We start from the raw sequence: 24,434 nt of genomic DNA on the forward strand, positions 1-24,434 counted from the left end.
AACGTGCTCTACACACATTAGATGTAAAAAGAGCATTGCTGTATTGCATAGAAAGGACAAAACCTTTACGTAACACAAATCAACTTTCTGTTGCTTTTGCTCCACCGAACAAGGGCAATCCCATATCAAAATCAGGAATTGCTAGGTGGATAGTCAAGTGCATTCAAATCTGTTACGCAAAAGCAAAAGGAACATTAACAGTTCCCACTAGAGCGCACACTACACGCAAACTGGGGGCTTCTATGGCATTCTTAGGAAATATACCCATAGATGACATATGCAGAGCTGCAACATGGTCTACACCACACACATTCACAAAACACTATTGTGTGGATGTGTAAGCAAGACTACAAGCTAGAGTGAGCCAGGCCGTTTTACGTACACTATTTTAAACCACTACAATAGATACAGGTTAGCAACTGCTTTGGGAGATAACTGCTGTATAGTCTATGGAAAGCATATGATCTACAGCTCATTTGCCTCGAACGGAAAATCATCACTGAAAGGAGGAGTCACCTACCTCGTGACTGGAAAAGACTTCTTCGAAGAAAAACAAAGTGCAAGCATCCAGACCCAACACTAGATGGAGATATATGCCAAGCATATGACTACAGCTCTATATGCCAAGAACAGATGCATACTGGGTAAGTAGCATTTTCCTTTCCCCAGTAATCCGGTCTCAGTCAATCAGCGCGCTCTACAGCTGGCGTTGGAGCTAGACCACTCGCCCTTCAACATTTATTTTAACAAAGGAGACGCCACACTCCGTGAACTGGATTTCAAACATTTATTGCAGCTTTACACATGCTCCACCAACACATTTCGACCACTCGGGGTCATTGTGAGAATAAATATCTTTGTTCTGTTGATGTCAAATCACGTGAGGCTGAGCAATTTGTAACGGTCACCACCACCCTGAGATTGCATTATTAAAATATATTTACACGGCAGGTTAGGTGTTAACTCTCATTTTTTTCTTTTTTTTATGACATGTTTTGAACCAGATTGATTGAAAACAGGGAAATATTAAAATACTGAGCTATACAGCTTGGTTATCTTTGTAAAACATGATGAAAAAACTGCCTTTGTACCTAGTTGAGACGACAGAATTTTTTTAATAGTCCATTTGCTTTGTCAACCAAACACATTCTGTGTGTAGACAGGAGAGGTTATTGAAGCAGAAAATAATGGCACTGATTAGAATTAGAATGTTCTTAATGGGTTATCTTTGATTAAAGTAATAACTTATTTAACAGTGGACATTGCTAAACCTGACCAGGGTTGAATATGGGTGTTATTATGATGTTGAAATCCATACTTGACAGGCACTTGTGAAATATTTCTACATTTCATGTGTCACTCTCAAATATGGGGTTTATACTATGCATAATGTGTGATAAAACCACAAATACAATGTGACCTCAGATTGGCATATTACATATTTCAGAACAAAAGTTATACTTTTTTTTGTTTGTTTAAAGGGTTCTGGGCTGCATCACATGGAAAGATATTCTTCTATGTATGAATTTAGTGACAATAATTGTGGTGTAATTAGTTTATCGTCTGTTTTTATGAAAGTAGGTGTCTAGCAGAATGTCTGTAGGGCTGACCTTCTTGACATATGTTAGGCTGGACAACTGAACATGGTTTTTAAAAACAGCTTTTCATAATGCATTGGTTTGTATGGTCACCTCTCTTTATATTCCTCCCTGAAATGAGTTGTATACGTTTGTGTGTGCTTCTTTCTATAAGAGTTTCACCTCTGTATATTTTTTGTAGCCTTTTCCAATTTGTGCTCAGCATATTGACAATCTAGTTGCAAAGCGTTTCATGAAGTGGTCTACTGACAGGTAATCTACGCGGCTGATAGAGTGTAGTGCAAACAAATCGAAGTAGATTCTTTGAGCAACTAAACATGGTATGCTTATACCATGTAACCACTCCTGCTTCCGCAAAACGGTCTGCTGGTCTTGTTAGATGCCCGTTTAATTTTCCACCCGAAAGAGAGTTGTTACACACTGCAGCATCTTAGTAAAACTATTGTAGTTGTGTGCAAGCGATGCTGCACCATTACTGATCACGCTAATGGCAGCACAGAGTTCTGTTGAGTTGGTGTCTCTTAATTTGTTCATAGCAAACAACCTCAGTGATCACCCTAATAAAGAAAGTAATAGGTAAAAATCTACTAGAATAGAAAATAAAGCATGTGTTTTCAAATGAGCATCACTTACCCACTGTTTTTATTGTTTTGATTTAGTCCAGACAGATTCTGTGGAGGGTGCCAATGGATGTCCAGGAAGTTGGCAATGCACTTTGTAGATTAAAAGCATGTTTTCTTTTGAAGGCTTTGTTATAAGACTAAAGTAAAAATATGCTAAAGTAAAGGAACTCTCACAATATGCTGATTGTACATCTCACCCCCAGGTCTTCATACCTGCTTTGTGTGCAAGGAAGCTGATCCCGCTGTGAAACGCTGCACAGTTACGTTATGTGGGAAATACTATCATGAAACATGTGTGACAAAGTACCCACCTGCCTTGATCCAGAACAGAGGATTCCGCTGCTCCTTACATATTTGCATTACCTGCCATGCTACTAACCCCACCAATCTTTCTTCCTCGAAAGGTAACTCCTATGAATCCACTGTGTGTGCCTGCAGATCGTTGAATCTTTTGATATATTTGTCATTGCATTTTGGATGTTTATCTTTTTTTAGGTCGTTTGATGCGCTGTGTGCGATGTCCAGTAGCGTATCATGCCAATGACTTCTGCCTAGCTGCAGGCACAGTGATTCTTGCCTCAAACAGCATGATTTGCCCCAACCATTTTACCCCAAGAAGGGGTTGCAAGAACCACGAACACATCAACGTCAGCTGGTGCTTTGTCTGTTCAGAAGGTAAAGCTTTGGACCTCTGCTTAATGCTAAATGTCTTTGCAGGATATGGGTGATTTTGTCTGCTCTTTATGATACTGAGAGGGGACAAATTGTATTACTTTTACTTAGGGGCAATGCATTGCTATTGTCTCAGTGTGCTTACGAAAAACTGTGCTTCTGGGTGCATTGACCCAGAATGTTTTGACGTGCAGTGTTCCATATTGTCACAAACTTATCTTTCAAACCTGCCCTCTATTGGCCAAAAAAGAAAGTTTAAAAAAGTGTTGAGGCTTAGTTTTATGCATGTGCTATATTGTATGTATAAGGGAGGGGGTCCAGAATAACACACCTTTCCTTTTTGAGGGTTCAACAGAGGTCCTTGAGTTCACTTCTCACAATTAGTGGGGTGCTATTCTGAGATGCCATGTCCTTGGACTAAAGGGTCTGTGTTTTAATATGTAGGGTTTAAGGCAACCATGCTCTTAGGCTGCAAGCAACTCAGTCACATTGACTGTACTTGGCTTTGAGAATCCTGCAGGTGTACAGTGAGCATCCTGAATCTTGCACACACGCAGCTTTGGGGTTTCTAATATTATCCATCATGGTATCTTTACTAGTGTTCATAAACACCGAATATCTCAAAATGTTGTTGCAACCTGGAATGCTTCCTTGCCGAATAGGAAGAGACACTGCTACAGTATCAACTCATTTTGGCGAAATCAGATTTATAATTCTCTTCAAGTGAATTAAATCTTGAATTTATTTTCCAATTGGTTCTGTCTTCTTTGATAAAGTCATTCTAAAATGATAACTCGGATGTCTATTTCCACTTAAGTAGCTTTTCCAATTCTAATTAGTTTCTTTAAAAAAAAAAGAAAGAATTAATTTAGTTTTGTTTCTGTGGCCACACAGTGGTGTCAGCACCCTCACAGTCTAGCATGATATTCATTGCATTTTGGTGATATGAGTTCAGAATTTTTTCTGTTTTATTTTTCATTTCGTTGTGAATCTGCTACTATATTTGTGTGCAGATTTAGTAATCTCTTTCGCCACTATCCTCACTAGTACATCTGTAAAGCAGTGCATATTTTCAGGCAGACAACTGGGAATGTCCGTTGACTCTTCACTTGTTCTCTTGTTCTTGCTGTAAGGTGTTTTGCATAGAGATAAACTATGCACTGGAGAAAGTGAACCCCCATAGCCCCCACACCAAGTGTAAACACTGAAGTAAGGCCTTTCTCGTTTACCCCCAAAACTCATGGTAATCTGTTCACCTTTTCACCCTGGAATCGTTGACCATTTACAGGATGGTAAGAGACGTTAGTGGAGATTGGGCATTCTCACAAACTTCCAGTGAAAGCCACGCCTGGGAAAGCCTACTTTAAACTCCATGAGTGGGATTTATGAGCACAGATTTATGTTCACTCATGGCAGACAAGAATACAGTTGTAAATGCATTTACACCAGCCACAATTCCTTGTGTGAAATCCTGGCAGACTTAAATAGTTGCATTCTGTTGTACATTTAGGATTATGACTGAATTTTCCTTGGTGAATTGGGCTCTGTGTATCTTGAGAATTCTTTTGAAACCAATTGGAGTTTGCAATCTGGACTAACCAAACATTTGTTTTTATTTTTTCCTTTGTCAAGTAAAGTAAAATTGTTAACAGAAGAATACACAAATTACAGCAGTAACTAGATTGGACTGGAAGCACATTAGTGACCAAAAGCTGATGAATTTTGTCTTACTTACACTTACCACTATTTCTTATCTCTCTCGTATGTGTGTGTGTCTCTCTCTCTCGTGTGTGTGTGTGTGTATGGATATATTGTAAAGAAAAGAGCATCGATAAGCACACCCTTCAACAATTAGAATGTTCGAGGCATGTGGGCTGCTGAATTCATATCTGTGCATAGATCGCCGCCTAGTGTTGGGTCCGGATGTTTGCACGTTGTTGTCCTGGAAGAGTCTTCGAAGTATCCTGGGATAGGTGACTCCTCCCCTGGACTACAGTGCGCATGGGCATCCTCTCCATCCTCAGATTGTTTTTTTCCGCCATTGGGTTCGGATGTGCTATCTTGACTCAAGTTAGGAATATCTTTTTTCAGGCCAAAAGGCCTTTAGTTCGCGTCGGTACTGTTCTCGATAGGTATCGATAGTATCTTTGTTAGTTTACTAACTTACAGAACAAACTTTCGCATCTTACCCGACCGTCGATTCGACATCAACGATGGAATCGAGGACACCATTCAAGAGGTGTCCGTTATGCAATGCGAAATATCCCCACGTCGACGTCCATCCGGTGTGCAACAAATGCCTTTCACCGGATCACGACGAATCTACATGCATGGCCTGTGCCAGATTTCGATCCAAGAAGACTCTACGGAATCGACGAGCGGCGAGACTCGAGGCGCAGCAAGCGGCACCGGCCCCGGCCAACATCTTCAACGCCGAGACCGAAGATGTCGAAGAAGTGGAGAACCTACCCTCCAGTCCCGTTTCCGAACATGACTCCGGATCGGAAGACGTCGACGAAACACTCTTTCGCAGAGATGAAGAAGACACCGAGGTAGGAGACTACAATGAGGCCTTAGGGGCCGAAGAGAGTAGCTCCGGTGACGAGCAAGGCCTACCCGTTCAGACTGAAGAAAGCCCAGTGCAACAGTCTATGGCTCCGGTCGAGGGATCGCCTTCGGGCCTTACCCAAGACCTATCCCGCAGTTCTTCGGCCCCGCCCTCGGGCCCGGCCTCGGACATTCAGCGGCAGCCATTAATGCCCAAAACTGCTGGTTTCCCTTCTCCGAAACCGAAAGCTGTATTGGTTCAATTGAAACCGAAACCGAAAGTGGCGCTGGTCGGATCGAGGCCCTCCACACCTTCGACGCCAGCAAAACACATCGGCACCGAGCGCACCAAACGAGACTTCGGTGCCGAACTCGAAGCGGCCGACGTCGGAGTCGACATAAGGAAGAAGGCCTTCGGTACCACCAAACCTGCTCGGCTCCCGGCACCGACGCAATCGACTCCGACCCTAAAGGTCAAACAGCCTGCTGCGTCTCACACCGCTTCCACGGCGACACCAAAGCCACACTCATCGAAGAAGTCGACGGCCATTCCCGCCCCTCGACTCGATGACCCACCGGCGCCGAAAAAATCCACGACCGCCTCAACAGAACCGGTCGGTGCGAAAGAATCGAGGGCGCTCCAGACGCGACCCATTGCTGCGCAAAGCACCAAAAAGAAAATGGTCCTCCAGGACACGTCTGGCTCCGAACCAATTAAAGCTCCAGCAGCCTCTTCGACACCAGCCAACATTACTTTTGGCCTGCCACCATCCACGGCCCCGAAACTGTTCCAAATCAGGACACGGGTGACCCATACCACGATCACGCCTGCCGAACGCTCTGCGGAGACGTCTCCATCGCATCTAATCGACGCCGACACCGGCAGGATGATTATCCACAAACGGAAAATAACTTCGGAGCCGGATTTGGACTCCTTCAGGATTCCACTTAAAAGAAAGCTGCCTGTGGCTTCAGAACCAGTTCTTTACGAACCTTTCCACTCACCCTACCGGGATCCACAATCCTTCTCTCCCACACACTCCGACACGGATGCGTTGGTGGACTACATGGGTGACCAAGTCCCCTACCCCGGAGACATGGACCCTGACGGCCAACAGGACCCTGATCAAACTTGGGATGACCCTGTGGACCCTGGTGCACCTATGGATGCACAAGACCCGCAACTCTATGGAGCAAAAACATCTCCCACAGAGGACACTGCAGCGTTCAACGCTCTAATTGAACGTGCTGCGGCCAATCATGGGGTGCAACTTCACTCGGACACCGTCGAGGACGACTTTCTTATGGATACTTTTGCATCCTCAGAAAGGAATATAAAAACTCTACCCATGTTGAAGGGTGTCCTCAAACCAGCAAAGGACATCTTCAAGGAACCCACCAGGGCAAGAGTAATTAACCCCAGGATCGACAAGAAATACAGATCAGCGCCTGGGGACCCTACTTACATCAGAGGCCAATTACCTCTGGATTCCATTGTCGTTGCGAATGCTCGCAAGAGGGCACACTCACAAACAACAGGTGACGCTCCTCCCCCGGACAAAGAGTCCAAGGTGTTAGAGACCTCTGGCAAACGGGTTGCCGCCCAGGCAGCCAACATATGGCGTATTGCCAATACTCAAGCACTCCTCGCTCGCTACGATAGAGCGCACTACGACACATTAGAGCAACTAATCCAACATCTCCCTGAACAATACAGAGAAGGTGCAGAGATCCTCCTCAGGGAGGGACAGCTCCTCACAAACGCATCCATCAAGTGTGCGCTGGATGCCGCAGACACAGCTGCCAGGGCCATAAACACTAGCGTCATGCTGCGACGACATGCCTGGTTACGAATCTCCGGATTCAAACCTGAGGTGCAAAACAACATACTCAACCAGCCTGTCAACCCCGACTATTTATTCGGCCCGGAGGTTGACACCACCCTAGAGAAAATAAAAAAGGACACGGACACTGCAAAGTCCATGGGGGCTCTCCAGACTCAGTCCTTTCGGAGCGGCTCCTTTCGTCGCCCCGGAAATAGAGGAGCAGGTAGAGGACAGGGGTCACAGCAAACATACAACAAGGGCAATACACAAACCACCTACGATAAAAACACCCGGGGTGGATATCGTGGCTCCAGTACAAAGGGCAGAGGACGCGGCTACGGCAACACCAGGTCCTCCCCCAAGAACAAGCAGTGACGCCCTCTCCCTTCCTCCCGACCACATAACACCTGTCGGGGGAAGGCTACAAAGGTTCCTGTCCACGTGGACCTCCATCACCACAGACAGGTGGGTCAAAGATATTGTCAAATACGGTTACTGTCTAGAACTAACCTCCACTCCACCCACAATACCTCCAAAAAAACGTCCTATGTCCTCAGAGCACTTAACGCTCTTACAGCAGGAGGTGCAAAGTATGCTTCTAAAAGGCGCAATAGAGGTCGTACGCGTCCACGAGCAAGGTACGGGGGTGTACTCCCTGTACTTTTTAATACCGAAAAAGGACGGGTCACTCAGACCTATATTAGACCTGAGACCCCTAAACAGATACATTCTTTCCGAGCATTTTCACATGCTCACTCTACAGCAAGTCCTCCCGCTGCTCAAGCAGGGAGACTTTCTAGCCACACTGGACCTCAAGGATGCGTATTTCCACATACCCATTCACCCCTCACACAAAAAATACCTCAGGTTCACTGTTCAAGGGCAGCACTACCAATTCAAAGTCCTTCCCTTCGGCGTGACAACGGCACCAAGGGTGTTTACAAAGTGCCTAGCTACTGTGGCGGCACATCTACGGAGGCAGCACATACACGTCTACCCTTACCTGGACGACTGGCTCGTTCAAGCGAAGTCAGCCCAGCAATGTGCCAGCCACATGTCCCGCACCATTCACCTCCTTCACAGTCTGGGGTTCTCACTGAATTACCCAAAATCCCATCTACAGCCCGCACACGTACAACAGTACCTAGGTGCGACTATAGACACTCTGGCGGCCACAGCTCAGCCAAATTTGGTGAGAATCAACAGCATGCAAATGCTGATTTCCAAGTTCAAACCACAACACTCCCTTCCCGCGCGAGTGTTCATGCAGTTGATAGGCATGATGGCCTCCTGCATCTTCATAGTCCCCCACGCGAGACTACATATGCGCCCGCTTCAGGAGTGCTTAGCACGTCAGTGGAATCAGGCTCAAGGACAGTTGAAAGACCTAGTGTTGGTGAGCGGTCGGGCATACAACTCTCTGCATTGGTGGAATCCACAAAACCTTTGCAAGGGCCGACCGTTCCAAGAGCCTGTCCCACAGATAATACTGACGGCGGACGCGTCTCTCCAGGGATGGGGAGCTCATGTACTCCATTACACAGTGCAGGGACTATGGACACAACAACAAAAGAAGATGCACATCAACCTTCTAGAGCTGATGGCAATCTTCCTCGCTATGAAAGCATTCAAAGTACACTTGTGCAACAAAGTCGTGTTGATCCGGACGGACAACATGACTGCCATGTACTACATACAGAAGCAGGGAGGAACACACTCTCCACAGTTGTCTCATCTGGCTCAGAGCATGTGGAAGTGGGCCATTCAAAGGAACATGTTCCTCATGGCAGAACACCTCCCCGGCAAAGACAACCAGATGGCGGATCTGCTCAGCAGACACAGCCACCAGATGCACGAGTGGGAGTTACACCCATCAGTACTCCAACCGTACTTCCAACAGTGGGGTCATCCAGAGATAGACCTATTCGCCACAAGCGAAAACGCAAAATGCCAAAGCTTTGCCGCCAGGTTCCCACATCCGCAGTCGCAGGGCAATGCGATATGGATGAACTGGTCCGGCAGATTTGCGTACGCTTTTCCCCCAGCACCACTGATACCGCTGGTGGCACGCAAACTGCGTCAACACTCACTGACGCTCGTCCTGGTTGCTCCAACGTGGGCACGCCAGCCGTGGTACACCACCTTTCTCGAACTTTCCGTGGTGCCCCATCAAAGGCTGCGGGTCAAACCCGAGCATTTGACGCAGAACCACGGAGAGATTCAGCACCCAGATCCACAACAGCTGAACCTGGCAATCTGGCTCCTGAAGTCCTAGAGTTTGGCTACCTAAACCTGCCACCTGACTGTATGGACATCATTAAGGAGGCCAGGAGACCCACTACCAGAGCTTGCTATGCAGCAAAATGGAAGAGGTTCGTCATTTATTGCATTAATAATGACATTAACCCGCTGGACGCATCCATCCAAAACATTATTTGTTACCTATTACACCTATACCGATGCAATCTGGCGTACACCTCTATACGTGTCCATTTGACCGCAATATCAGCCTATCTGCAGACCAGGCAGCACCTCTCTCTATTCAGAGTGCCTGCCATCAAAGCATTCTTGGAAGGACTCAAACGAGTCATTCCACCAAGCCACCCACCGGCTCCGATGTGGAACCTCAACTTGGTCCTTACACGCCTGATGGGTCCACCCTTTGAACCTCTACACTCATGCGAGATTCAATTCCTTACCTGGAAAGTAGCTTTCCTAGTAGCGATCACTTCTTTGAGAAGAGTTAGTGAACTCCAGGCACTAACCGTTCAAGAGCCATTTATACAGGTTCACGCCAACAGGGTCGTACTACGTACCAACCCCAAATTCATGCCAAAGGTGGTATCGCAGTTCCACATGAATCAAACCATTGAACTGCCCGTTTTCTTCCAAAACCCACAAACTGTCGCAGAAAGGGCACTCCATACACTAGATGTCAAAAGGGCCCTCATGTATTATATCGACAGGACCAAACCCTTTAGGAAAACACAACAACTTTTCGTTGCCTTTGCCCCACACCACAAAGGTAACGCTATCTCCAAAGCAGGAATAGCCAGATGGATCGTTAAATGTATCCAAATTTGCTATCAAAAGGCTAAACGTACTTTAACGATTCCCCCACGAGCCCACTCAACACGTAAGTTAGGGGCCTCAATGGCTTTCCTAGGAAACATTCCTTTGCATGACATATGTAGAGCAGCCACCTGGTCCACTACACATACATTTACCAAACACTATTGTGTAGATGTGCAATCAAAACAGCAGGCAGCTGTAGGACAGGCTGTTCTCAAAACTCTTTTTCAGACCGCTGCAGCTGGCACTGGTAGCCGCCGCTAATAAGAGGGCACTGCTATATATTCTATGCACAGATATGAATTCAGCAGCCCACATGCCTCGAACTGAATATGCTACTTACCAGTATGCATCTGTTCTTGGCATGTAGGGCTGCTGACATTCATATCGCCCTCCCTCCTCCCCGGCGCCTGTAGCAGCTGCAGCTCTCAGAATTACTGTAAGCATGGTCATCACTTTCTATATCTACTCCATCACTGCCACAATGGCGAAAAACAATCTGAGGATGGAGAGGATGCCCATGCGCACTGTAGTCCAGGGGAGGAGTCACCTATCCCAGGATACTTCTAAGACTCTTCCAGGACAACAACGTGCAAACATCCGGACCGAACACTAGGCGGCGATCTATGCACAGATATGAATGTCAGCAGCCCTACATGCCAAGAACAGATGCATACTGGTAAGTAGCATATTCAATCCCAGGTATCGGAAAAGTAAGATTGTTCTGAGTCACAAGTACCACACAAAAATCACTTAATTATCGATTTGCTCATAACCATATTCTATTTCATGATCTTGGTCAATATACAAAGTCCAAACAATTCAGATACTTCAATATGACGTTTCTTTATTCTTGTTGGTATTACTTCCAGCATGGGACTGTGACTATGCCAACACGTGTTTCGTTTCCGCTTTGACTTTATCCAGGCAATTGCAAAAACGATCGTGGTCCATCCAGCGTGAAAAACTGGACTCAAGTTGACTATTTCTCCTGAATGGATATGTATCAGAGGCTTTAAAAACAAGACTGGTTATCGTTAAGGCGGTTCACGTTAATCTCCAGGACTTGAAAATGCACCCAATAATAGTTGCTCTCGGGTTTTAGTATCCTCGGAAGGAATGAATCCTTAATCCATCTCCTAGCCGTATGAATCACTGATAAAAGGCCCGGTAGGGAACCCTGGTAAGCTCCTCTCTGTAAGCAAAACGTTATGTCTTCTCCAAACGGTACTCGCACGCCTTGTTATGGCGTGACACGCCATAACAATCAGGCTTTCCTACCGGACCTTTTCAAATCATTAATCAAGTGATTTTTGTGTGGTACTTGTGACTCAGAACATTCTTACTTTTCCGATACTTGGGATATTCTAATTGTTGGAGGGTGGGCTTATCGATGCTCTTTTCTTTACAATTGACACACACAAGAGGTTTCTTTTGTGTGAATCACATCTTTTGGTAGTAGATGTGGTAGAGTGATAAAAGCACGCCAAACCCCAATTGACAGATTTTGTTATTTACTCACACTGCATTACCTTGTATTTTGATACTGATTGAATTATTGATGTGCGATTCCGTTTCCTTTAGAGGAAAACACTACTACCAATGTGTTTATAGTTTTTGATATATGTATATATGTGTGTGTGTGTGTGTGTGTGTGTGTGTGTATATATATATATATATATTCACTGAAAAAACCATAGGTTTCACACACGTTATAGTTAGGAATTAGCATTTAAAAAACCTTGCAAATTCACTGAAAAAACCATAGGTTTCACACATGTTATAGTTAGCGGAAATTTTACTGATAAAAAACCAATGAAATTCCCCCGTTATAGTTAGTGCAGGCAACTATAACTCACGCGACCGCAATCCTCTGCTGATGCTAATACTGTATTTAGACACTTATTTGCCCATGTCTTCTTCCATAAATTTTTAGCTATACATATATTACAAATATTTTTTTTTCATAAAGACACATATGTCACAGTGAGCACGCGGTGCGCTTCGCGCACCGCGCGCCCACTTTACGCAGTTAGTGCCGTGCACGCACGGTGGGCACGCGGTGCGCTACGCGCACCGCGTGCCCACGTTACGCTAGATGGGCCATGTACGCACGATGCGCTTCGCGCACCGTGCGCACATGGAGGACATATGATGCACTTCGTTTTGAAAGGTAATATTTTAATTTTTCACACCTATTATAAGCCATGCACAAATGGTGCCCTTCGGGCACGATTTGCACACGGGGTGGGGAGAGTGTGGATAATTTTTTTTTTTTAATATTTTTTTTACCGTACGCGTACGGTAAGCGTAATCGGCGAAATTAGCGAAAAAATTTAAATTCCGTTTTTGGCCTTGGGGGATCTTTGGGGACTCCCTCAACATGGCTAGGTGCTTTGGAGCTGTCCAAACAGCCCCTTTACATGTTTTTGTGCTTTGTATTTTAATCCACACTCTCAGTGCGAGAGAGAAAATGGCGGCCGCCGCTTCCTGGTTTCGGCCGGTTCGAATGTTTACTAAGATCTAAGAGCCAATCAGAATCGCGCTCGCGCACGTCACCGTACGCGTACGGTAAGCGCACCGTAAGCTGGCTCAGATATATATATTGATTTAAAGGCTATTTTCTCAGAATCTACTGAACAGATTTACACCAAACCTACAAAAGGCACTTCCTTGACCTGAGGACTACCTCTCTGCCAAATTTCAAGTAATTCTGTTCAGCCGTTCGGGCTGTAGCTGTCTCTAAAGGTCCTATGGAAAAATGCATGGGAAAAACGCGTTTTGGGACCCCCCTTTTATCTCAGCCCCCGCTTGACGAATCCCCCCGAGACTTTCAGGGTAGGAGCGGAGCGTAGCGCCCCACCTATTTTGAAACATTTGCGAGGATTCGTCGACCGGCGCAAAAGTTATTCAAAATAGAATGTTGCGGATTTCCTATGGAAACGTGGTCCTAACTATAACTACCTACTGGCGACCGCCAGTAGGTAATATATATATATATATATATATATATATGGGCAGAGACAAATTTGGATTCATCAAAAAAACTGGTAATGATTTTGGTAAAATATGCTGAAAAAGATCGCATTAAACTACAAGAAGAAATCGTTATACTCAACACTGAGTTGAATACAATGGGACAAAATGAAGAATTGAACAAATTAAAAGAGGAGATGACGAAAAGATTAAAAAAAGAGGAGGAAGGGGAGGGTGGTCCCGGTCAATCCCTGGTATCTGCGTGACCCCACAATTCGCGCAGATTTGGTTAAATCTCTGGAGCGGTATTTTGAAGATAATGTGGGGTCTGTATCGTCTGCGGTCTCTCTGTGGGAGGCGTTTAAGACGGTAATCCGGGGGGAGGCCCTGTTCCTCATTTCCCATTCCCGGAGGCGCGGGCGGGAGGAGGTGACCCGTATTGAAACTGAGATAACTGAATTGGAGGGTGATCTGGAATGTGGGGTGACGGATGGCAAATTACATGCTCTCCGACTCAAGCAAGCGGATTATAAGGCCCTCGTCACGGATGCAGCCAGGGGCCTCAGTAGAGAGCAGCATGGGAGACTGTATGATGTGGGTGATAAGGCTGGTAAATTGCTTGCGTGGCTGGATAAAAAGGAGAGAGCGAGTCGAGTTGTCCCGTCGATTGAGAAATTGGATGGTGTGTGTGTCACTGATCCGGGTGAAATTGTTGATTGCTTCGCAGACTATTTCTGTGGGGTGTATTCCCCAGTATCTTCCCGCTCGGAAGAGGATTCCCATGCTCTGCTCAGGGACATTGCGCTGCCTTCCCTTTCGGAAGAGGATAAAGTGTCGTTGGATGCCGCCCCTACATCTGAGGAGATTGCCCTCGCCATACGTTCGGTCGCTTCCGGCAAGGCCATGGGTCCTAATGGCCTTTCCATCGAATTGTACAAGCTGCGACCGGATACGCTGGCGCCACATCTCCGCGCTATGTTCCTCGCAGCCCGTTCGGCGGGCTCCCTCCCGCTGGACCAGCGTCTGGCCACTATCGTGGTTATTCATAAGGAGGGGAGGCCGCGGGATCGGGTCACGTCCTACAGGCCCATTTCTCTGTTGAATGCGGAGCCCAAAATTCTCGCCAAGGTGCTGGCTAATCGGCTGGTTAGCGTGGTGTGCGATCTGATTCACCAGGACCAGTCCGGCTTTATCCCTCATCGCAACACCGCGCTTAATCTGCGGCATCTGCACGGGGTGCTCGCGCGGGTCCCGTTCATACGAGAGCCAGCCATTTTGGCGTCCTTGGACGCCACTATGGCGTTCGACACGCTTGAGTGGCCATATATTTGGGCGATACTGGCGAAGTTTGGTTTTGGCCCGGGATTCATTGGCTGGGTGAAACTGTTATACTCCGGACCTCTGGCGCAGGTGGTGGTGAACGGTAGAGTGTCGGCTCCGTTTGAGCTGGGCAGGGGTACGCGGCAGGGCTGCCCGCTGTCGCCGCTCCTCTTCGCGCTTGCCTTGGAGCCCCTGGCGGAGTGGCTGCGGTGGGAGCCTTCCATTCGTGGTCTCCGTTGGACCCCTGAGTATGAGGATCGCGTATCTCTTTACGCAGATGATATCCTTTTATACCTTGCTTCCCCGCGTAAATCGCTGATTGTATTAGTGGATGTTTTGCATTCCTTTGGCCGTAATTCTGGCCTAGTCATCAACTGGGCTAAATCCTGTGTGTATGTCCTCTCCGGGGAGACTCCTATCCTACCGCGGGGCTGCCCTATCCAGGTCGCTTCGCAGGGATTTAAGTACCTGGGTATCTTTATTACCCTGGATGCTGAGGCCCGATATAAACAAAATTTGCTCCCCCCCCCCTCCAGTGCCTGAAGGAGGACGTGGCGCGTTGGAGGCGCTTGCCGCTCTCGTCGCTTGGCCGTGCGGCATTGTTTAAGATGATGTCGCTGCCACGTTGCCTATATGCTTTACAGAACACGATGGATGTTGTCCCGGCGCGCTACTTTCGCGAGGTAGAGAGTTTGCAGCGCCAACTATTCTGGGATGAGAGGCCGCGTATCGCCCTTGCGAAGCTGACACTCCCGTGGTATGACGGGGGGGTCGCCCTCCCAGACATCAAACGGTACTACTGGGCCTCCCAGCTGGCCGCGATAAACCACGGCCTTTACGGGCCCGCTCTAAACCCGGCCTTTGAGATGGATAAACTATTACTGCCGGGTGGTGACTACAATCGGGCGCTTTATTCTCGATCGCTCGACGCGCGTCTGACGGGCCCTACGCGGGTCATGGTACGGGTGTGGCACGCGGCAAACTTGGCGATGGGGTGGAAGGATCGATTGACCCGGGCGACGCCACTGTATGCCTCTGAGCGGCTGGGCTCCCTGTGGACCTCGAAGGGCTTTGAGAAGTGGGACATGATAGGCATCAGCAGGGTGGGCGATCTCTGGACGAGGGGGGGATTCAAAACATTCGATGTGCTGCAGACGGAATTCCAGTTGCAGGACAGGGAGTACTTTCGATATCTACAGGTCCGTCACGCGCTGGTCTCTGTATTCCCGGATGTTGCCTCCATCCCGGAGTCCTCCCCTCTGGAAGATAGAGTGCTAGATGGGCATGTGCCGGATGGCACGATTTCCTTGATTTACAAAAAGCTCATCAACGATCGCTCGGGACTGTTGACTAGCCTTCGTGAGGCGTGGGTCGCCGATGGATTGGAGCTGGACGACGAGGACTGGGTGTCTGCGGTGGCCTCCCCGAAAGAGGTGGCCATACCGGCCCGCCTTCGCTTCGTCCAGCTCAAAATACTCCATAGGGTCTATGTTACGGGGCCGGGTCTGATGCGTATGGGATATTCCGTGGATGGGTTGTGTAAGCGTGGGTGTGGTTCATTAGGGACCTTCGTCCATATTTTGTGGGAATGTCCGGAGGTGGCGCGATTCTGGCGTGGTGTGCATGCGGTGTTGCGGGCGGTCACACATGTGCCGCTGCTTCCTGAGGCGAGGAGGTGTCTGCTAAATGTGTGGGAGCCGACTGATTACTCAGTGCCGCAGACGTGGTGGGTGACTCTGGGCTATATGGTGGCAAAGCGTGACATAGCGCAACTGTGGGGCTCCCAGAGGTCGCCAACGATCTCGGCATGGAAGGACAACATGGATTGGTGTATGTTTCGGGAAATGTGGTGTATGTCGCGAGAGGTAAGCCTGGGAAATGGGTGAAAGTGTGGGGCCCCTGGAACTCCTACCGTGGCGGAATTTGTACCCCGCCGCTGACGCCTGAACTGGCACTGGCCCCGTCTCCCTAGTCTCCTTGTCTCCTTAGTTCTGGGTACAGAGTCCACTTTGTCTCCGCTCTGGCCTGTCCCCCCCCCGCTTTTCCTGTGTATCGGTAGGGTCCTCCCCGGGGGAGCGCATACTGCTGCTTCGATTTCTTGCTGCCTTGTGGATTTGTTTGTTATTTCTTACATAAAAATGGAACCGCCATCTGGGGGGTCCGGACGGTGTGGCCGCCAATGTTTTTTCTTTCCAACTCCTGTGATCTCTCTCACGCTGCAGCGTGTGTTTCCCACTTGTATTCTATGCTCTTATCGTTTGCTAGCGGCGGCCCGAAGGTTGTAGGCCCATTTTTGTAACTCTTTTGACTTCTGTAATAAAGGTTTCAAAAAAAAAAAAAAAAGGAGGAAATTATTTGTGAAAGAAAAGCATTTAAGTTCCATAGAGACCGTATGGACTATGAATGTGGTTGTACATTTGCACTTGCAAGAAAATTTGACTCTATCAAAGCATCCAAATATGGTATGATACAAGATCCCAAATCAAATGCAGTAGGTGGCACAAATAGAATGTGAACAGTCTCCAACTCAGATCTCAGCTCTGCATTGGAAAGTGACTCAGAAGCAGATGCCGGAAGTCACACTACAAGACAAATACCTGTGCAAATCTCTCTGGTAGAAGAAGTGGATTTTTTATGCAGAGAACGCAGACAAACGCTATGCCCCAGAAATCAGTGAAAACCACACGGAAAAAATCAACCACAAAACGCCGAGAGAGGAGAGCAGCAAAACGCAAACGCTTCCAGAAAGAGAGGATCAACACGCAAGAATTGGAGACGGCAAAACCAGCAATAAGCCCCACAATAATAAATCTGGCTAATATAGATTTAACAAAAGCAGAATAACAACTATTATCCTTAGGACTTTCATTCTGTCCTGAAAGTTCATTTGATTATGCCTCAACTCGTATGGATATATACCGAAGCATACGTAAATTAAAACTTAAAAAATACTTTATGCTACAGAAACCAATAGAGGCAAAAGGGAACACACAACAAGAATCTGGGTTGCCAAAATCTCCACCTATTGATGTGACAAATGCGGACATACCTACGTTGAACATATTGCAAACATTGTTAGATTAAAATATGACTTCTACTCAATATTCACAAGACCAACAGGCATCGAACAAATGTAAGGATCCACACAAGGAAAATACGAGGTTCAAACCTACCTCTACCTTTAATCCAATAATGCCTCGTGATGGAATTGAAATATTCCATGAACATGTTGTAGGAGAAATAAAAAAACTTAACCATAGAGTACAAAGAATTATGAGAACAAAGAAAAATAAAACTGAGTTCCAATATCATTCATTAATGATGAAACTAAAAAACAACTCTGACCTTGTTATTCGCAATTCAGACAAAGGAGGAAACTTAGTCCTATGGAACAAATCTGATTATAACAATGAGGCTATGAAGCAACTACAAGATTGAAATTGCTATTGCAAAAGTGACCAACTAACCCTCAAAAATACCTACAACATCTACAGGATGAAATTGATTGCCTGGAAAAATGCAGGATTATTGACACAAGATGAATATTCCTACCTACGAAATGATCATCCCATAACTCCTATCATGTACTTCATTCCCAAAATACACAAAGATCCCAAAAATCCACCGGGAAGGCCAATCATCTCGGCAAGAAATAGTCTTTTGGAACGAACTTCTATATATGTAGACTATTTTCTCCAGAACTTTGTGCAACATTTACCATCTTATATTCGTGCTACAGGGGACTTCCTATCTAAAATTAAGTGTTTTAATTGGAACTGATTATCTTCTAATTACATTAGATGTCTCCTCGCTCTACACTTCAATTAATCACCATGATGGTATTAAGGCATTACAATATTACCTTGACCAGAGACCCTCACAATGTTCACATCACAACAAAATGCTTAGAGATATGACAGAGTTCTGTTTGAACAATAATATCTTTATGTATAGAAACACGCTGTATCAACAATTACGAGGCATTGCGATGGGGGCCAGCTTCTCCCCCAGCTATGCATGTTTACACATGGGCTGGTGGGAGGAGCTGGTCCTCCTCAAAAAACATGAACATATAGTCAATACCAATATCAAAGTCTGGTTAAGATATATTGATGATCTTTTTATTATCTGGCAGGATACCCGGCCAGAGGCGGAAGAATTCCTCAAAGACCTTAATTCCAACAACCTGAACTTAGAATTTACAGCCAATATAAGTAATCAGATGGTGGAATTTCTAGATGTACAGGTTTACATAAAAAATGGAGAAATTGCCACTAAACTGCACCGTAAAAAAACTGCAGGTAATGCTATATTGCACGCTACCTGTGCTCACCCCCAACATCTCATACAAAGCATACCATACGGTGAGATGCTTAGGTTAAAACGCATAAGCAGCAATTAAGATGACCTACAGACTGCTCAAGTGGCTAGTACAAAACGATTTCTTGAGCGGGGATATTCCAAAAAAACAATAGCCATGGCCATTAAAAGAAGCAGCAAAATTAGTAGGGATAGTCTTTTAAAAACACAGATTCAACAAGAATCTGCACAAAATGTGGAAACATTCAGATTCATAATTGAGTATAGCCAACAAGCAAAAGTTATTAACAACATCATCAAGAAAAATTGGCCGCTTGTATTAAGTGATCCTATCATAGGCCATGCATTACCAATCAAACCAGCAATCACATACAGTAAAGGGCCTTCAATGAGGGATGAATTGGTCCACAACGACCCATGGATTGCAGAAAGACTACTTGGTTAAACCAAAGAAAGGGCTTTTTTAAATGCACATCATGCAAAGCATGTCAATATTGAGAAAATAAATCCTCATACAGAACACCTTTCAGTGATAAAGAAATATCTATACACAGAAATCTGACATGCAAAACTGAATATGTGATCTATGTGCTGCAGTGTCCATGTGGCCTTCAATACGTCGGGAGCTCCAGGGCCACAAAAGGATACTCCAGCACATGAGAGCCATAAAAAATAAAGATCAAACTTACCCTGTAGCACGCCATTTTGAAGAGTCACATAATGGAGACCCTAATGGCTTAAAATATTTTTTGATTGATTGCGTGCCGCAGAACAAGAGAGGGGGCAACAGAGAAAAAGCCTTGAGAAAGTTAGAAACCAGGTACATTCTGCAACTAGACAGTAAACAACCATTGGGCCTCAACGGAACGGAGGATCTCTATACTTGCCTATAAATAAAGTTGTATAATTTAGGAGTCTGAAATCAATTCCAAAAAAAAATAAGTAATCAACATTTATGCTAAAAGAAAAAAACAACTATCTCTCTGTTTCTATCACAGTCGCACTTATGGGTTTTAGATTAGGTGGTATTGGTTTACATATACACAATAAATAACACACTTTATAATACACACATTTAATTTTACTTAGCAATATCGCAAAAGACCAAATTGGATAATTAAGATATGGTCATAGAAACTACAAGCACTATTGAATGACACCAACCACATAGCATGATTCACTGACACAGTTCCATTTGTATATATCTGAGCCTATTTGGAAAATACTAAGAATATACTTATTGGTTTGTTATAATTGCGACATTGTGTCAGAAATGAAACTATAATCCAATATTAGAATTGTTACATGACATTTTATGCAGTTCTTAAATTATAATGTTCGAGGCATATGAGCTGCATATTACACACTTTTGCATAGGTCACCATCTGGTGTTGGGCCCGGATGTTTGCAGTTTGTTTTTCCTCTTGGAAGTCTTTGGAAGTCACGAGGTCGGTGACTCCTCCTTTGGATCGTATTGCGCATGGGCTTCGGCTCCATCCTCAGATTTTTTTTTTCCGCCATAGGGCTCGGGTGTAATCTTCGCGCTCCGGTTCCGAACATTTTCAGTTCGACGATCGAAGCGGAATCCTCACTCATTGCGGTATTGTTCAGATCGCGATCTCCTCAATCACCTTCTCATCGACAAATCTTCGTTTCCAGTCGTCGACGGCAGCCTTCGGGCCAACCCAAGCTCCGGTCCAGGCTGATGGAAAGAACTCCATTCAAGAAGTGCCCTCGATGTGGGTCCAAATTCCGCCACACCGATCTTCATGAGGTGTGCAACCTCTGCCTCTCCCCTGAACAAGGGGCTCGAGACTGTCCGGCCTGTAAGTCTTTCAGATCGAAAAAGACTATTCGGGATCGAAGAGCCAGGCGAAACATGGCGCACTCCTCGACCTCCGTTCCAGTCGACATCTTCGGAAACGACGCCGAAGATCCGGGACAGCAGCACACCGAAGAGGACCTAGTCAGTGCTTCCGAAGCCGACGACTCAGATGTGGAGGACATCATCCCGGCGCAGAGGGTCGTGAGTAATATACCCCCTCCCACACCCGCGCCGACACCCAAAAAGGCTTCGGCCACGCCTTCGCCTCCGGGCCTAGGCAAGACCAGAGACACTGCTTCACACACCCCACCTTACCTTCGGGCCCGGTGAAGAAGCCAAATAAGCCTTCCGGCGGCTCGGGCTCGAGCCAGCCTTCCAGCGGTGCCGAGAAACACACTTCGGCACCGAAAAAGAAACCGGCCTCTACCTCGACACCGAGCTACGCACCGAAGTCCTCTGTGTCGAAACCCAGCGCTTCCGTACCGACGCCATCTTCGGTACTGACCAAACCCCATAAGGCCCTCGGCATCGACACTTCCACGCCGAAGCCCACCTCGGCGCCGACCGAGAAATCGGAGGTTCCCAAGCCCAGTGCTAAACACGGCACGGACAAGCCTAAAAAGTCATCGGCCCCGAAAACTCCGGCGCCGACGGAACAAACATTGTCCCAGGAACTGTTTATACCGGATCCTTTACAAAAAACTCTTACCAAGGATCCAAAAACTGGACATTTGGCACTCTCTTCCAAAAAGATACATTTGGACAGACCGGCTCCGCCTCCACCCCCAAAGAGGAAGGACGCTGCTACCTCCCCTTTCAGAATACCTTCCCCACCTCCTCCACCCTCTCCACCTCCGCCCCCTCCGCCTTCTCCACCCCCACCGCCTTCTCCACCCCCACCTCATCGCTCTCCGACCCCGTCTCCAGACGATGATGATCAGGGGGACCCATATCAGGATCCAGAGGATGTGCCCCAAGACCCCACCCCTACAGGATGCCCAGACCCATGGGACAACTACAATAACCCAGATATCCCAGACGTCCCACAAGATGACATTTACCCCTCCAGACCGTCTCCACCGGAAGACTCATTAGGTTTCCACCACCTACTTCAGTGGGCGGCACATTATCACGGGGTAGAGTTACACACTGACCCAGTGGAGGAGGATTTCCTCCTCGACGCATTTGATACCGCACAAAGGTCTACCTCCATTCTACCTATGCTCAAGGGGGTGGTGAAACATGCGCCAGAGGTTTTTAAGGACCCAGTCAGGGCCAGGGTCATTAACCCACGCATAGAGAAAGTACAAAGCTGCCCCCACAGATCCTGCTTATATCAAAGGGCCAGCGCAACTAGATTCCCTAGTGGTTTCCACTGCACGAAAGAGGTAAAATTCCCAGGCGTCAGGAGAAGTACCACCACCTGACAAAGAGTCGAAGCTACTGGACGCGTCAGGAAAGCGCACTGCATCACAGGCAGCCAATATATGGCGTATCGCCAACACCCAAGCGCTATTGGCCAGATACGATAGGGCGCATTATGATGAATTAGAAACCATAATGCACCACCTCCCGGAAAGATACAAAAATAGGGCCAATGAATTAATTCAAGAGGGTAAGACAATAACTAACACCTCCATACGCTGTGCCCTAGATGCAACAGACATAGCCTCCAGGGCCATTAATACTAGCGTCCTCCTCCGTCGCCATGCTTGGCTGAGAATATCTGGTTTCAAACCAGAGGTACAGGCCTCCATCCCAAGTCATCCCTTTGAGCAAGAACACCTATTCGGCCCAAAGGTAGATGAGGCCCTCGAAAAAATGAAGAAGGACACTGATACGGCAAAATCTATGGGAGCCCTGCAGTCACACCCTCGTAGGCGCTCCTTTCGCCGCGCTTCCTTTCGGAGTACATCTAAAGGCTACTCCTCAGATAGCGCGTCCACTTCCTACAAATCCCCCACTCAATCCACCTTCACAAGGGGTTATCAAAGAGGCGGCTATTGGGGCAATAACAATAAAGGGAGAGGCAAAATCAATACCGCCCGCTCTGCCACACCGCCTACCCAATGACTTTCTCCCGCTCCCTCCAGACCATACCACTCCGGTCAGGGGCAGACTACAAAATTTCCTTCAGGTCTGGGAGACCATCACCTCAGACAAATGGGTGACCCAAATGATCTGCAGCTCTACATGCCAAGAACAGATGCATACTGGTAAGTAGCATAACACACACACACACACACACTAACACACACTAACACACACTAACACACACACACACACACACACACACACACACACACACACACACACACACACACACACACACACACACACACACACACACACACCCCCACCCCCCCCCCCCCCCCCCCTAGATCTCTGGCTTGAACATTCAGTTCCAAGACTTCGAGTGATAGAGGTAGTCGCCTCCTCAGAGCAAAAGATGCTGTATACCCTGGTAAAGCTGCAATTTGAGGTGCCTCTTCTGCCACACCTGTGAAGGAAAGACAAAAAAATGCAAAATGGATAGTCATGGAATCTGGTTCTTCTGCAGATGACCCCTTACTTTTCTCTGCATAAGATTTTTGGGCTTCAGTGTCCCTCTGCTGCGCTTTCTGGACCCAAGAATGTGGGAGGTGCCCTGACAGGATCCTCGCCGGCGGGTTCGCCCACAGTGACAGTTAGGCCCTCTGAATCCGTCTTTGGGGTTCTCACCTTTGGCGTTGGGTCAGCCAATGACATTGGCGATACTGATCGGTGTGGATCCCATTACTCTTTCCAACTTCGATATGATGCCGCAACGGTGCCCTGATGGTGCCAGATCCGGTGCCCATGGAGCAGTCTGCTTTGGGCAACTCCTCATCTGGTCTTATTCTACCAGTTCCTGCTTTTCCTACAGGAATGCACAGTTTGGCAGGTGAAGGGGGGAATATAGGGTGTCGAAACCCTTTGAGCAATACTGTCCAGCCTCCATTGGAGGAAAATTGGCTGACTGAACTGGGGGAGGCTAGTGTACTCGAGTCCTCTCCAGTTTCAGATTAGTTTCTCCACCTGGTATGGAAACAAAAGAGAGTTCTTATTATTCTGCAGTATTGAGAAGGGCAGCTGCAGTCTTAGGTTGCCAACTTCCCTCAGTGGAATTATCCACAGACTTTGAGAAAGTGTCTGTTTTTCTACATGTTTATCCCCCACTTTTACCTGGTTGTGATTCTGGCCAGTGCTTCTTCCCTAGAACATACCCACAATTGCCACTTCTGCCCTGCAAGTCTCTAGTAAGTGGTACCCTGGGTACCTAGGTCCTTGGAGTTGAAGGGGGTCCCCTTGGACCCCCTCACTTTGACCATGTCACTGCCCTGCTTGCATGCCCCTGTGAGCTGAATAACAACAAAGGTCACCTGGCACTCTGTCTCCGTAAAGGCTTTACTGAAACCTGGTGTAGGAGTCTGCCTTAGTAAATGGTGCACAATTATTTAAATGGAGCATCCTGCACTAGCGGTTCTGACGAGGGATACTGACTTCAAACTTGCTGAGCAGACCGTGCAGGCCTTGGGGGCATTGGAGAACCACTACCTGTGTTGCTAAACATTTCGGAGTCCTTGGGAGCTCAGGAACAGCAGACTCCATTGCGGTGCCTGCAGACGCAGGGGAG

General features: G+C 47.0%; 1 protein-coding gene across 2 annotated transcripts in view; it reads left to right on the forward strand.

The window, feature by feature from the left end:
* Nucleotides 1–24,434, forward strand: part of NSD1 (nuclear receptor binding SET domain protein 1) — a 1,235,760-nt gene that overhangs the window by 1,006,843 nt on the left and 204,483 nt on the right. For both annotated transcript variants that reach the window (XM_085618316.1, XM_085618317.1), the window contains exons 13-14: nucleotides 2,425–2,625; nucleotides 2,717–2,896. In XM_085618316.1, the coding sequence (XP_085474442.1) occupies nucleotides 2,425–2,625; nucleotides 2,717–2,896 (381 nt within the window). The remainder of the gene's footprint in view (nucleotides 1–2,424; nucleotides 2,626–2,716; nucleotides 2,897–24,434) is intronic.

This window comes from Triturus cristatus, chromosome 7 (assembly GCF_964204655.1).
Source record: "Triturus cristatus chromosome 7, aTriCri1.1, whole genome shotgun sequence".
NCBI classification, from domain to species: Eukaryota; Metazoa; Chordata; class Amphibia; order Caudata; family Salamandridae; genus Triturus; species Triturus cristatus.